Genomic DNA, 16,096 nt, shown 5'->3' with positions numbered 1-16,096 from the left:
AAATGGTTAAGTTTGAACTTTTTATATAAATAAAATTAAAATTTTGAATAGTATCGGATTGGTCCGGTTGGGTTTCCCTTGGAACTGGGAACCGGACCGAAAACCACCGGTTTCAAAAAGTTGGAACCGGGAACCAGATCGGCGCTCCTTAGAATCGCTCGGAACTGGCCGGTTTGGTCAGATTCCGGACGGTTTGGGCGGTTCCCGATTTTTTTGCACATTCCTACTTCCCAATGATAGGCAGGTGTGGCGAGGGTCGCGTGTGATCATTGCCTTTGCTCTGATTGGCGTTATGCGGGTGCTACTAGGGCTGGACAGTGGTTGCCACTACAGGACCACCTTAGTTTGTTTTAATCATTTTCAGTATTACAAAAATCTTTGTTGGTTTCTTTTTAAACATTCGTAGTTTTAATTTATTTATCTTGTGCTTGGCTTTCCTCAACGTGTTAAGTAACCGGTATTTAGTTTGCTTGACTAATTTTGTCAATATTACACCCATATCTATTTTAGAAATATCTTTTTTTTTCTCTTTAAACCATTTTTTATTTTTAATTTATTTACTCTGAATGAGTATTTTTACCACACATAAAATATTTTACGACAAATGAGAATTATTTAATATATAATAGATATAGTCACTAAATATAAGTAGCTTTTACTGAGAATGATGGGCAACCTAATTAGTCAGTCAAAAAATGGACCATCCAAATTGATGGTAGCATCTTGTAACGACGAGATTTTTAACCTTACGGTTTGGTCACTTGACCATACAAACCCCACATTCATGTACTCATCGATGTCGTCACAAAATTCGCCGCCGTGGAGAGGCTGGACCTAATCATATGATCGGATGGCTCGATCGATGAAATAACACGTGCAATGATAAATTTCTAAAATTCAAAACAAATACGTGACAAATTAGCATTTCTTTTTTCATGACTTCGTGTTAGCAATTAAAATCAGAGTCCAGAAAAATTTGGGGGGCCACCAAAGACCAAACTTACATTGCTTGCGTCGAAAGGAAGGAAAATGGAAGTGGCATGGTTTTTGAGGTGGAAAAGCTGCAGGTCAAATACCTGCAGAAGATTCGTCCATAAGTGTAAACCAATGATACGAGGCACAAAAGAGAAAAAGAAGAAGAAGAAGAAACAAAAGATACTCAGTCGGACTCACGAAATGGTGTGTGTAGGTGTGGTTGTCTCTCTGTACGTGGCAGGTGAAACACAGTGAAGAACAATAATACATGCTTCTGATTCAGGCACCAAATGACACAGCTGCAATACGTACCTCAAAGTTTCATTCGCAAAGAGTCCATTAATGATGGTGGACCATCTGCTGCCAACGTGAGGTTCGTTTCTTGGTTTAGGTAGGGGGGTGTGGGGAAGCTGGTCCAGTTCGAACCTGGGAACTGTCTGAAACCGACCCGGTTGATCCGATCTCAAGATGGTCGCTGGAAAGACAGGATTCGATTACGGGATTTGGCCTAAGAAGTACTGAAAGAACGGGTAGATCAGGTCACTTCCGGGGTTTGGTCGGCCGGAAACCGATCAGATAGGATACCTTCTTTAAAGTGAATATGGTTGAATTTTCGAAACTTATTGATTATGATGAAAATTACCAAATTTACCGCTTAGAAAGGGTCGCCAACCCTCTTTTTTTGTTTTTTGTTTTAAAGCAATTCCAAATTCATAAGATTTATCAAAGCAATTGAATACACAAAAACCTAATAAAGTGGGACCCACAACGAGGATCCGCACATCCAGATCTCAACTTGTCATAATCCACTATTACGTAAAACCTGCATTAGACTCTTAATCGAGACCGCTAGCAATATATTGGGTCACAAGTGCATCATGTGAAAAAAAAAATAAGGAGAGTATATGAGATTATTTACAACATGTAACAAGCACTAAAGTACCTTTTAGGTGAATCTAAATTTAGCGAGATCAGATGTCCCTTATTGTAGATCTTGCTTTCCCAACTTGATGCCGTAGCCCTACCAAAACTTTGCACACCATCAAGCGATCATGCAATGATTTTCTAACATGAAAGCGCATGGAAGTGTTAAGAAGAATTCGATCTGTTACTTCATCAAGTTATATTGTTCGTTAATGAATAAATACTTACATCCGATTATCTGATATACATCTCTTTGATTTGATGGAGCAAGATGATGAATGATGGACTTAATCGTTCACCATCTATCGCACTCTAAAGACTCTAACTTGCCTAATAGTCACGCAACCACACTTTATCGGGTATTCTCTACATTTCCGACACGCGTAAGCCGGTCCTTGCATGCGGAACAATGAAATGGACATAACCGTGTCGATCAAACATCAAACGACAGGAGAAATAGAGACGAATAGCACGTGTGCGATAAAGATGAGAGGGAGCGTCGGGACCGAAACTCGGGAATCTGTGAACAGAGGCTTGTTCGACAAACGCGTTCTTTTTCAAACCTTCAAACCGTTCACATCGCATCAGATCTCAATGTTACAAGCTGTCATGACTAGAAAAACCAGATGAAATTCGAAAGGAACAGCAGGAGGAGATTTCGGAACAAAGGCACGTCAACGTCACGAGAGAATATAGCAGAAACCAGGCAGCGCTCATCGGAAAAAAGACGGTGGCCCACGATTGAATTTCCTCGAAGGTGCAAGGAGGCTTCATGCAGAGCGTGATAGGAAGCCGCTACATCCACATGCAGATCTAGGGCTGCAAGGAACCAGCTTCGCAAAAGTGGAAACACCTTCCTAATCTGCTTAGAAGGCGGCAAAAGATTAAAAAGCAAGAAGCTTTTACATAAAGTGGTCGGTCACGAGGAGGGACATAGGGAGTTGATTTAGGGGAAAATTACCAAAAAAGTCCTAAACCTTTTGCAATTGTGTCAATTCAGTTCTAAACCTTTTTTTTTTGCCATTTCAGTCCTAAACCTTTTACAATTGTGCCAATTCAGTCCATCCGGCCACTTTTGGCCGGCCGGCGTCCACGTCAACGCCGGCCGGCTGACGTGGTATTATTTTAATATTTTTTTTCCTTCTTCCCCCTGGCCGGACCGGCCAGGGGGAGGCTCGCCGGCGAGGTGACCTCGCCGGCCATGGCGAGGCCGACCTCACCGACCGTGGGCGAGGTCGACCTCACCCGGCCATGGCGAGGTCGAGCTCGCCGGCCATGGGCGACGGCGAGGCCTCGCCAGATCTGGGAGAGGTCGAGCTTGCCGGCCATGGGCGAGCTCGAGCTCGCTCGGCGACGGCGAGGCCTCACCCAGATTTGGCGAGACCTCGCCGTCGCCGGCCGGCGAGCTCGACCTCGCCCAACGACGGCGAGGTCTCGCCAGATCTGGGCGAGGCCTCGCCGTCGCCCGTGGCCGGCGAGCTCGACCTTGCCATGGCCGGCGAGGTCGACCTCGCCCATGGCCGGCAAGGTCACCTCGCCGGCGAGCCTCCCCTGGCCGGTCCGGCCAGGGGGAAGAAGGAAAAAAAAAAGGAAAAAAATATTAAAATAATGCCACGTCAGTCGGCCTGCCAAAAGTGGCCGGATGGACTGAATAGGCACAATTGTAAAAGGTTTAGGACTAAAATGGCAAAAAAAAAAAGGTTTAGGACTGAATTGGCACAATTTCAAAATGTTTAGGTCTTTTTTGGTAATTTTCCCGTTGATTTAGCATATGAGGTGCGATTTATTATTTTAGCCCTCAGATTATAGCTCCTCCTTTTCAAGAAAATAAAAAATGTTCGGGTCGGGATCTAACTTGGCAAACCAGAGGAGAAAGAAAACGAAGAATTTTCAAATGATTCGTCGTCAAAATGGAGGGATCAAGACGACGATAAGCTTCGGGCGATGCGGGGCCATCAACGGCAGACGAAGCATTTCGAAGGGGACGGGATTGGGGCTAAGGCAAAAGATTGTCTAGAAACCAAATAGAGCAATATAACCTCCAAGATGGCACAATTCACGGCCAATTTCTTATTGTGTATTTGTGTTGTTATGCAAACCAAATAGTGTCCTACATTCACGTTGGTTGTTTGGTTAATTACACCAACTTTCAGGTACTTTTTCTCGATAAATTGGTTGTTTTTCCACCCAAATTGGTATATAATATGTGATTTAGGGAGTATCTAATGTTTACATTACATTAGACATTGCATTAGTGTCTCTTCGCTATTGCATGTTTGCAAAATCATTATATTTGAATAGTAAATTTCCACTTTGAGAATCGTTTGAGAAACTTGTGCAGGTCATGCTTCGTCTTGATAAATAAGCACATTCTACTAGTTTTGCGTAGTGTTAATACCACGAAAGCCCTAAATTGGTATACATGTGACAAATTTACCCCAAATTAATTTTTTAACCATAAAAAACCTCAATCTGGTACACCTGTGACAAATTTACCCTCCGTTAGTTTCCGTTAAATTTTATTATCAAATTACTTTGTTAAATGACACGCGGCAATTGACGGGTGTACCAGTTTGGGGTTTTACCTCTTCATTTGTCACAAATTTACCAATTTATGATTTTTCGTGGTATTAATCCAATTTAATGGAAACTAACGGAGGTTAAATTTATCATAAGTGTACCAGTTTGGGGTAAATTTATCACTTGTGTACTAATTTAAGGTTTTTCGTGATATTAACCCTTTTGCATATTATTCTTGAAAACTTGTCCTCGATGAACAGCTTAGAAACATAGTAAAATTTTTTTTTGGTCGCGTAATTTCTTTTGTTATCTGAGTACATATAGACATGGAGTACGACTGCCGACAACCCTGCTTTTCCATTTCCAGCTAGAGAACTTATGGGAAATGCTGGCGAATTTTCCTTGAAAAAAAAAAACGACGTGCGCGACAATGTACATTTCTCCTGTTCCCGAACGTGATAGGACGGGTAAGCACCTTTTTTCTTTGTTTTTGGTCAGAACCAGTAAGTAACATTTAAGGTCTCATAAGGCATATATCGCGGATGTGAACTCATTCATCGAAGGTCGCTAGGAATCACACAAGGGACGAGGGTAAAACCAATTGTTTTCGTCGCCGATGTAAGTATTTTTAGAGGCATTCCATTTTGGTTCGCAAGATACGTCTCTTTGATCGTGGTATCGATAGGTCTTGCAAAAGCCGGACTCATCTCGGTGAAAGTCGGTGTTTCAGTGACTTGACAGGTGCTGATTTGCTAAGGCGTCTAGTTTTCGTTGTAAGATTCGGGGATGGTGGAGAAGACAAGGAAATATTGCACGACTTGTGGCGAATTTTATTTTACCCAACATATTAAGATTTTAGTTATTGGTTTAGTCCCACTTTAATTATTAGTTCTAAGACACATAAGTATAATTTCAATCTAAGATAACCGGCGCGATAAATATGTTGCCATATGAGTACATTTTTTGAGGGGACGTATACGTACGGTTGTCATTGCTTCCTCCCGAATGCCAATAGAGGGCATCGATACAATGTCTGATTTTTATACTGTGAAGCTTGTAGATTTCATGTTTCATCTTCCTCATGTCAATGTCAGTTAAAATGTCCAATTAAAAAGCTTAAATTAATATGTGAAAGTAGATCGCAAATATATATATATATATATAATTGTTGTGGGCAAGTGATTTGGAATATTTTAAAACTCATTCACACTTGCAAGCCGGATTAAAAACGACATGGCTCTGAAACTATGTTAAACTAATAGAGGGAGGGAGAATACATATATATAAAAGGCATATAAACCCCGTAAGAAAGTGATCTGTGATACTTTAACAATGTCTGATACATATGGTAGAAACCATTCCATGGGATTCCTAAGCATGATAGGTAGAGATTATCTTCAAGACCAATTTGGAATTGGCGAAATTATTGGATGTTAAGATGGGGTGAACATCAATTCCATAACTTCGGTTATTGTCGTCATAACTAAGTGTCAATTAACTTTTATTGTAGAGTTTGCAAATTTGACTTTTATCGTAGTTTCGACCACCTCAAAGCCTCTTAGGACATATTTATACAAATGAGATCGTCCTTAATGCGTGATTATCTAACTCGCATATTCGAATGATTCGGCATTTCTCATTTTCTTAATCTAGGCGACCTTCTTAATTTGGTCAAATTGCACGCAAACACACATGTGAGTGTGAATTTGGCAAGTGTAATGCCTTATTTGGTGGTTTTTTGATTGAGTAGTAGATTTTCTAGTGTCAGTTAACATATTGAGTACGAGACAAAAAAAGCATAGCATGAAATATGCAGCCACAAGAATGTGGGAAAAGTGTCAAAAAAGTTTTAAATCTTTTATATTTGTGCCAATTTAGTCCTAAACCTTTTTTTAGTGCCAATTCAATCCTAAACCTTTTGCATTTGTGCCAATTACCTTTTGTATTTGTGTCAATTCAGTCCTAAACCTTTTTGTCTTTGTGCCAATTCAGTTATTCTGGCCAATTTTGGCCGAATTTTGCTGACGTGGACATCGGCGGCCGATTACCGGCGCTGACGTGGATAACTATTAATAATATTTTAATAATTTTTTGAATTTTTATTTATTTTCCCTTCCTCCAGCCGGTCGCCGGACTAGCAACCAGCCAAAGGCCAGAGCCCGGCGAGGTCCTTGTCGGCCATTGGCGCAACCTTGTCGGCCCTTGGCGAGGCTTGCCCTCGCCAATGACGGCGAAGGCATGCCTCGCCATGGCTGGCCGAGGACGGACCTCGCCCAGCTGTCGGCGAGGCTCGAGCCCTCGCCAGAGGCCTTCGTCGCGGCCTCTGGCGAGGGCTCGAGCCTTGCCGGTGGCTGGGCGAGGCACGACCTCGCCAAATCCGGCGAGGTCCAACCTCCCCCAGCCATGGCGAGGCTCACCTTCGCCATCGCTGGTGAGGGCGAGCCTCGCCAGTGACCGGTGAGGTCGACCTCGCAGGCCTCTGGCGGGTTGCCGGTCTGGCAATCGGCTGGAGGAAGGAGGGGGGGAGGGAAAAAAAAAGAAATAAAAGAAATAAAAATTCAATAAAAAATTAAACTATTATTAAAAGTTGTCAACGTTAGCGATGGTGACCTCCCGGCATCCATGTCAGCAAAATCCGATCAAAATTGACCAAAAGGACTAAATTGCCACAAAGACAAAAAGATTTAGGACTGAATTGGCATCAATACAAAAGGTTTAGGACTGAATTGATACTAAAAAAAGGTTTAGGACTAAATTGGCATAAATGCAAAAGTTTTAGGACTGAATTGGCACAAAAAAAAGGTTTATGGCTGAATTGGCACTAATGTAAAAGGTTTAGAACTTTTTTTATACTTTTCCCCAAGAATGTTAACCTAAGTAAAAAGACCCATCTTTCTTATCTCCCAACTAATCACTCATTAAGCAACGTGCATGTCCAGATTTGTAGCTCGGATTGAGTTCATTTTGATATGCTATACATTTCGAGTAACACTTACTCGAAGTCATTAATGCCGTGTTAGAATCAAGTTGTATTCCTGAGTCATGACATGTCGTGTCAAAAGATTATCCCTCGACATATATATTTTACCGAAAATAATCTAACTTTGAACGCCACAAAATTATTTCAATTATATTTCAAGGAATGGAGGAAGTCAGATTTCTTGTGTTGGAAAGATTTGTAAGCATCACATCAAATGACTCTAATATAAAGCACCAAAAGAAGAAATTCTTATCGTCACATGACCAAAGTAATGCTGGTTAGTGTTAATCGTAAGTAATTATACTAGTGTGTGCTTGTAGTAAATACACATCGTGTGTCCTTTCTTGTTTCTTCCGATGCTTGTGAACGTATATAGTCGACTACTATGATCAACATTACCGTTATACATATTAGTCTCCCTTCACCAATTAGTTTAAGTTTTTAGATTAGATTTTTTAATATGGTATCATAGTTAGATGCTGCCCATTTCACATGACTCTCTTTAATCAAATTTCACGTGTCACTTTTAATTCGGCTTACACGTGAGAGGGGGTGTTGAAACATTACACATCACTTGCCAATGAGGTTTATATGCTATTTTTGTACGTGTGGTCTCCCTTCACCTATCGGCTTAAAAATAACGATATATTAAAGTATTTGACGTCGCTTGTCTACGGGTGTATACACTCTTTATATACATGTGATCACCCTCTACCTATTGGCTTAAGTTTCTGGATTTGACATTCTAACATGGTATCAGAGTCTATCTCGATTCATTTTATATGTGCGGCGAGAAGGATGTTAAAATATCCCACGTTAATTATTTACGGAGTTTATATACTCTTCGTATACATGTAATCCCCCTTCACCTATTCTTTCAAACTTTCGGGTTGGACATGGTGACGATTTTTAATAAGGTGCCGAGATATTATTATAAAGTGATTTTCGATAGCCATTTCCCATAAATTCCTAGTCATGGAGTACGGTCCTTAGTCCTTACTGGTTGGCGCCACCGGAAAGTCCCGTAGAATATGACATGACACATAAAGTCTTGGTTGGTAAACGTGATGATGTTTTGCCAATTTTGCGCTTGCGATTTGGAATGTTTTCATCAATCACATTAAGCCACTGGATTGTGATTTGTTTGGTCCATATGATTAGGATGGGACGTGAGATTTTCGCGGGATTAGAAGGATACAAAATTGAAGGAACCGACCAACCACCTTAAAGTCAAAATTATGATTTTCCAATTTCTTAACTATATATATATATATATATGATACATATTTTGATTGTTTTCTTCGAGATCTATCATGCATTTCCATCGCTTTATGTCCAAAGTATTCACTTCCTGATAATTCTTCCCAGCCTCCTCCTTCCTCCATGATTTCGAAGCACATTGACGCGTACTTTGGCTGATAGTTGGCGCATTTATTCTTAATGGTACCATAATTTACAATGAGAAATCCGAAATATCACCGTTATACGAAGGAATATCATCTACATAATGAAGGCTCGGATGATTGCGAGGCCTCCATGCCAGAAGGAAAATTTCCATATGGATCTTCTTGAGATACCGCTACGATTTTAGGTAAAGCATTTCGGTGATGATTTCTCAAGAATGATTCGAAGCAGTTTGTTTGTTACTACTGCTGTCTGGTCCACGCGTTGGTGGACATGGTCAAGGTGAGTCTTCGCTTCAGATTGAACATTTAAAACCTCGGTATCAACCGAAGTATAATCATGACATATCAAAACTAATTTTCACCTAATTCCCATTTCTTTCATCTCACTCTAGAATAAGATGTATGGAATAAGTACTAGTAACGATGTATTAAAAGTTCATGCTAATTACAACTTTTAAACTAACAAATTTCATGTCAAGCTGTGTACTGGCAATAAGCACTTGCATTCATATCGCGCCCTTGCCATCTTTACTAATCATTTAGATCTAATGTCGAACCGGGGAGAAAAATACAATCATATGCATATTTTATCGGACGATCGACACGAGAGTACAAAATTGTCGTCGCACAGTCGATATCGTAAGAAAAACCAGTCATATTCACTTTACCTTGCGATTGGAATTGCCGATATAGTTTTCAATCCGAATTCTCATTCGCAGCCAAATCGATGTCATACTTTGAACACTAATAAAAACCTCATGACTTATAATGAGTGCGGAGGTCGAACGGGATCGAGGATGATAGAGTCGGGATGGGTAAACTTACGATGTTCGTCGTCTCGATTCCTTAGCACGGTAAATATTTCGCAACGGGCGTGAAACTTCCGTAAAGTGAAAAAAAGAAGAAGGCCCCAAAAAACGGAAGTTTTACATATGGGAAACGAAGCTGCAAATTGTGTGGAAGGGGGGCCCCACGATGGGGAAACTCCAGGGGCGGGTGGGGCCCGATCGCATTGAATGAGGCGGAGGCAAAAGTGCCCCACTCGGTCATTCCCCCCGCGGCCCCGCCCTCGTCGGATTCGTGACCCGGATGCGATCGCGATCGAGCCTCACGAGAGATTCACATGATTCGACGGTTTGAACCGGTCGAGTCCAGATTGCAAGAAACCACCTCCCCCTCCACTTAATTACTGCTTTGCTTGGTTACTATTTTTGCTGTCTCTTACAGAGCGCGAGAGTCGAAACCTGCATCCGAAATATTTACGTCTTTATCTCCTCGGTAGGGCCGCATGTCTATTGGCGCCCTGTCTTTCCTTCACTGAATTCCACCCGGTGGCTCCCACCCACAAGGTAAATACGTAGCTTTCGCGGGGGCATCCTCGTCATTCCATCCGTACTCGACCTCACCCCCTTCCCTCCTCTCTCCTCCTCTCTCCTGTTGCTGCTGCTGCTGCTCTCTCTCTCTCTCTTTCCTCAAATGAATTTACACACTCCACCACCTCGGGATGAAGAGGGAAAGGAAGAGGGGGAGGGGAGGAGAAAGCTGACCCCTCGCGGTTCCCCACTTTCCTTCTCTTTCCTCAGCTCAGACTCTCACTCACACACTGAAACCCAGCTTAGAGAGAGAGAGAGAGAGCAGAGAGAGCAGAGAGACAACAGACAAGAGTTAAAGAAGATCTGTAGAGAGAGAGAGAGAGAGAAAGAGAGGGTGTGTGTGTGTGTGTGTGTGAGAGACAGACAGAGACAGACTTAAAGGTACACGCCATTTGAGTGCATAGAAGAGAAGGACGCAGAGAGGGCCGAGGCTCTGCAACATGGCAAGCTAGGGTTCGGGTTCATATATTCTGCAACTCTCTCTCTCTCCCTCCCTCCCTCCCTCTCTCCCTCTCTCTCTCTCTTCCCATGAGAGCGCCCTTGAAAAAGAAAAAATTCGCCCTTTTCCTTGTTGCTTCCAGGGATCCTCAAAAAACCCCCGACATGTTCCCAAAAGCCACACTCGCCTCAATCCTCGCACCCGCAAAGCCAAACCCAACACTATCCTCAATTTCTGTAAACCTCCAATGATGATGATTTTGGCCTAAAAGCTGATGCCCTTGTCCCTAAAGTTTCCATTTTTGTTTTGCTCCTTCTCTCTCTCTTTTGTCAGCAGAGATAGCTTCCACGCGAGAAGGAGGAGGAGGAGGAGGAGGAGGAGGAGGAGCGGCGGCCGCGATAATGCTGGAGTACGAGTGGGGTCTCGGCGCCAACGCATCTCAGATTCTGATCTCCGCCGACGACCCGACCCATGACCCGACCCAGGCCCACCCCCACCCCCACCACCACCACTCCATGCTCGACCAATACGCGGTCTCGCCTCACCACCAGTCCTTCCCCAACGCCAGCGCCAGCGCTCACATTCTCTCCAACCCCGCCAACGCCTTCCCGTCCTTCGCTCCTCCCCATCACCAACAAGCAGGCCCCATCAACAGCACCCCGCACAACCACAATGCCCACCCCCTCTTCGACCCCCGCGCCTTCGGCGCGCCGTACCCGCCGCCTCCCGCCAGCCCCTTCGCCCTCGACTGCTTCGGCGGCGGCGGCGGCGGCGGTGGCGGGGGGTTCCTGATGGTGCCGAAGAGCGAGGACGCCGCGGCGGCGGCGAGGATAGGCCTGAACCTGGGGGGCCGGACGTACTTCGCGTCCTCGGTGGCGGCGGAGGACGACTTCGTGAGCCGGCTCTACCGGCGCTCGTCGGCCGCCGGGGAGGCCGCCGGGTCTTCGTCGGCGGCCGCCAACGCGCCCCGCTGCCAGGCCGAGGGGTGCAACGCCGACCTGACCCACGCCAAGCACTACCACCGGAGGCACAAGGTGTGCGAGTTCCACTCCAAGGCCGCCGCCGTCATCGCCGCCGGCCTGACCCAGCGTTTCTGCCAACAGTGCAGCAGGTAAAAACCTCCCCCTCCCCCCTCTCTTTCCCTCAATAAAGGATCGATCTTTATCCAAAGAAACACACGAAAGCAATCACGTTCCGTTCCCGACGAACAAACAAAATCACGAAGCTCCTCCACAAGAACTCCTTAGCTTCCCTCCATCGCTCTCGGGTCGTCGAGTTGACTTGAGTTGACTTCCGCGGGGGGGGGGGGGGGCGGACCGACAGCGGTCAAACGATCGAAGGATGGAGGAGCCGTTCGCGACCGGCAGCATGTAATGACCGACGTGACCTGGTCGCCGGCGACGCGGAAAGACGGGAATGCCCCCCGGGTCGGGGTGAGGAAAAGCTTCTTCCAGCAGCGGCAAATGATTGGAGCGTTGCGCTCGTACAAACGAGGGGGAAGATCCCGAGGGGCATTTGCGTCCGGAAATGTCTCGTCCTCTGGCCTTTTTGCCCTTGCTTAATATAGTAAACTCCCCCCGACCATCCGTTTTACTAATAATTACCTCGTTTTCCTTAAAAAAAAAAAATTAAGTCTTTTTTGTCCCTTTTTTTTTTTTGTTTTTTGTTAAATTAGTTCGAATTGCGGAAATAATTATTGGGGAAAATTCTGTCGTTTCTGATTTTCGCCGAGCCCTAGAGGAAATTGCGTTATTGGAATTTTCCCCGGTTCGATTCGAGTCTTGCGGGTACAAAGCGACGAGGAATCTGTCTGTGTCGTGTGCAGGTTCCATCTCCTCGCGGAGTTCGACAACGGGAAGCGCAGCTGCCGGAAACGGCTGGCGGACCACAACCGCCGCCGGCGGAAGTCGCACCACCAGCAGCAGCAGCAGCCGAGCCGCGAGAACCCGGCCAAGGCGCAGCAGGAGAGCGGCCGGAACTCTTCCGGCGATAACCCAGCAAGTGAGTGTTTTTCCCCAGCCCCCTTGCATTGTCTTCCCTATAAGTTTTGGCCGTATGAACAGCTTGAAATCAAGAGTTGGGTCCTCTCAATTTGCCGGCTAAATCTAGATTCTCGGTTAGTCTCTTCGCGACCGCGACGCGTTATGTCTCAAAGGGATCGAGAAGATGAGATCCTTTCGACCGAAATGTCGGTCGCCTTTACATTATACAATCAAGATTTCTATGCCTCAAATTGAATACTGGCTCAAAAACATCTTTTGCACAAAGGATCAGTCAATTTGTAAACCTCGCCCCGTTTGTTTTGCACCGCTCTGTAAAGAAATGCTGCAATTTTCGGTTAGAGGACACGATCAATCTCCTCCCTTTTTTGATTGGTTCCGTCTTGTCGGCATTAACAGGATCGCCCCCGGACTCGGGAACGCAGTCGGCTTCGTCGGTCACCGTGGCGATGTCCCCGCCGAGGATGTCGCTGGACTGTTTCCAGCAGAGCCATCGGGGTTACCACCAGCCCTCGTCGTCTTCATCGGCATCGTCGCCCTCGTGTTCTCTCTTCTTCTCCAGCGGATGAAAAGACGAAGAGGAAGTGATTGTGGTGGGGGCTCTCGCGGGGCACTTGAGAGAGTAGTAAGCAATATTCTTAGGGATCGATTGTTGATTGTTTTAGATTTTATCATCGCCAAGAGATTTCAAGCATCTCTTGTCTCTTCCACGTTCATGGTGGAAAGTTCATGTGCAGCCCGAGATGGGCATCGTTGTAGACATCAAGTGAAGCATCTAAATTATTGTTTCTTATGGTATACGGCACTATAGTCGCACGTGCAAACTATGATTGGCAGTGTTTTCTCTTCTTCTTCTTCTTTTTTTTTTAATTTTTTGTGGAGAAGAGATCGATTCGACTGGTGGTAACGAGCAAATTCCTGTTCAGTAATGAGCTCGAACTCGAGCTCGCTTATGACTCGGCCGTGATCGAGCCGAGCTCGATCCGAGTTATGTATGGGTATTGCGATTTTCTGGTTGAGTCGAGCTTGAGTTCGATATTCGATCGAGGTGGAATCGAATCTCGGATACCGAGCACGCGGATCTAATCGAGCTTGAGCTTGAGCATCATGGTGTAGTAACCAAATGTTGAAGAGATAGGTTAATTGGAACATTTATATATCTATAAATTGTTTTTTTCGAAGGGCCCGATTCTTTAAAAAACCGTCAATTTTAGGTCTAATTCCATCTGCCTCGAACTTCTTCTGTCTAAAAAATAGTCACCAACTTCCACTCTTTTCCCAAAGCCACCCTGCATCCAAAAATAGCCGTCGGTTTCTTCTAAATCATAAACATCGGGAGGCTGCTGTTGTTTTATATGATTGTAAGAGTGTTAGTGAAATCGCGGATTCTGATAACGAACCCTCTGATTAGCCCTGATGTTGATAATTTTGAAGAAACCGGCGGCGATCATTGGACGCAAGGCAGGGTTGGTCATATAGCGAAAGTCGGTGATATTTTTTTAGATATAAAAAAAAAGGGGTTCGGAACGGAATCGAGATATGATCTAGAATTCCGAGGGTTTATTTTATTTTTATTTTTAGAATCAAAGCCTTGTCCGAAGTGAAGCGGAGGAAGATCCGGAGAGGACAAAACAAGTTACATTGTTGTCCGTTTCCGGGATATTTCCGGGGGGCACATGCTGCCGAAAGTTGTCGCTCGAGACGATGCGCGTTTCGTTTTTAACGGAAAACACAAAAGAGGAGGAGTTTCGGCTGCGGTACGAAATTTGGCTGGAGGACATTGAGGAGGAGCGTTGCTCTCTGTCCCCTCTCCGGATGTAATGTAATGTGAAGGAAGCAACGTGATTGAGATATCACCATCACACACTCTCTCTCTCTCTCTCTCTCTCTCAAGCTCTCCACATTGTCCTCGTTTCCAGCAGGGCTAGTCGCACGACAACAACGAAACAGAAAGTAAAGACAAGTCGGAGAAATCGAAACGCGAGATTGTATCCCGGTTCGCCCTTAAATAAGGGCTGCATCCAGCACGTGATTCCGATATAATTAGCACATCCCACCTCTCTGGTTACAGCTCAAGAGAAAGTTGTTATATATATATACTCGGTAGCGATTCGTGTCGATGGGGAGTACGAACAGCAACCCAACCAGTTTCCGTTCTCGAAAATCTCAGGCTTTCTATATTTGAGCCTTCGGATGCATCTTTCCCGCGAGGGACTTGGTTGATAATCGAGCTTTCGCCATGGAGAAGAAGTTCGCCCATATCTTCGTTTTTCCGTTATCGGTTTGAACGCGGCAATTTCTCGAGCGCGGCGGGTTCATTTCCGTTGAGTCTAATAGGAAGGATGAGGAGCTACCTAGCAATCCATATGGATCGGATGAACCGGGTGCGTCGGGCTGAGCTTAACTCGTTACCCAAGCTTCTGCGAGGACACACGTGTGAAATGCAACAGTAGCATTGCCGTGTGACAAGGGCCGACGATGAGGTTTCATTATGTTGGGCGGTGCGGTCTATTTTTATAGGGATAAGTGCACTAAAAGTCCTAAAACTTATCACGGAAGTGTAATTGAGTCATAAAACTTTCAAAAAGTGCAATCAAGTCCTAAAACTTGTTTGCATTTTCTACTTGTTAAGTTGGACGGAATTAATGGAAAGACTCGATTGTACCAACTTGACAAGTTTTAGGACTCGATTGACTTTTTGAAAGTTTTAGGATTCAGTTACACTTCCGTGATAAGTTTTAGGACTTCCGGTATACTTATCCCGTTTTTATAATTTGACTATCACAAATAGATTGGTATGCTATCGGGAAAATAATTTGATGCCCTCAAAATACAGGTTGAACAATTTAGGGCATGAAACAATCCTATGATTCCATGCAGTGGGATGATGCCAAAGCTGCACGGGCCTTGTAAAACAATCCTATAATCCTATGATTTCATGATAATTATGCTGCTTAATCTTTCATGCCTTCAACTTGCAAAATGGAGAATATATAGGAAGTGAATAGAATAAGTGTAACGCTAGGCTGGGCGTGTGCAGGTCCATCCCGCGGGCTTGGGACGGGTGCGACCCGTAGGGCGCTCGACGCGACAGAGGCACAGCTCGTTTGAGACTAGGCATTAGGACGAGCCCAGCACAACATATAATGTTTACACCAAAAAATGACCGGCGTTTATTGTGGACGAGTAACGAACTTTGATCGTCCACGACAAGGATTGGTCACAAGAGGAGTCGTCGGTAATTGAGGTGTTCAACTTGGAGATTGTCTCGACAGAATCGATAACTAATACGGAGATCGTTCGACAAAAGTCGTCGACAGCCCAGCTGCGAACTTTTGTTGAGTTCTGGAGTTGAAAGACGAAAAGATACATTAGACTCCGGTCGAAGTAGATACGTTCATTTCGATACCCGAGAATGGTTTCGGGACCAAATGACGGTTAGCTAAATAGTCTCGGAAGTGGTAACTTCTGTTTACGGA

The 16,096-nt window shown here is 44.7% G+C and overlaps 1 protein-coding gene across 1 annotated transcript; it reads left to right on the top strand.

The window, feature by feature from the left end:
• The first annotated feature begins 10,266 nt into the window (after positions 1-10,266).
• LOC115690511 (squamosa promoter-binding-like protein 8) lies at positions 10,267-13,444 on the top strand. The gene is made up of 4 exons (XM_056318052.1): positions 10,267-10,631; positions 10,951-11,728; positions 12,443-12,618; positions 13,017-13,444. The coding sequence occupies exons 2-4, from the start codon at positions 11,019-11,021 to the stop codon at positions 13,184-13,186; spliced, it is 1,056 nt and encodes a 351-aa protein (XP_056174027.1). The 5' UTR covers positions 10,267-10,631; positions 10,951-11,018; the 3' UTR covers positions 13,187-13,444.
• The last annotated feature ends 2,652 nt before the right edge of the window (positions 13,445-16,096 follow it).

Source organism: Syzygium oleosum, unplaced genomic scaffold (assembly GCF_021117445.2).
Source record: "Syzygium oleosum isolate NSW1041296 unplaced genomic scaffold, Sole_v2.1 Sole_v2.14, whole genome shotgun sequence".
Classification (NCBI taxonomy): Eukaryota; Viridiplantae; Streptophyta; class Magnoliopsida; order Myrtales; family Myrtaceae; genus Syzygium; species Syzygium oleosum.
The sequence above is the reverse complement of the archived record's forward strand: the minus strand, read 5'-3'. Positions and strand labels throughout refer to the sequence as shown.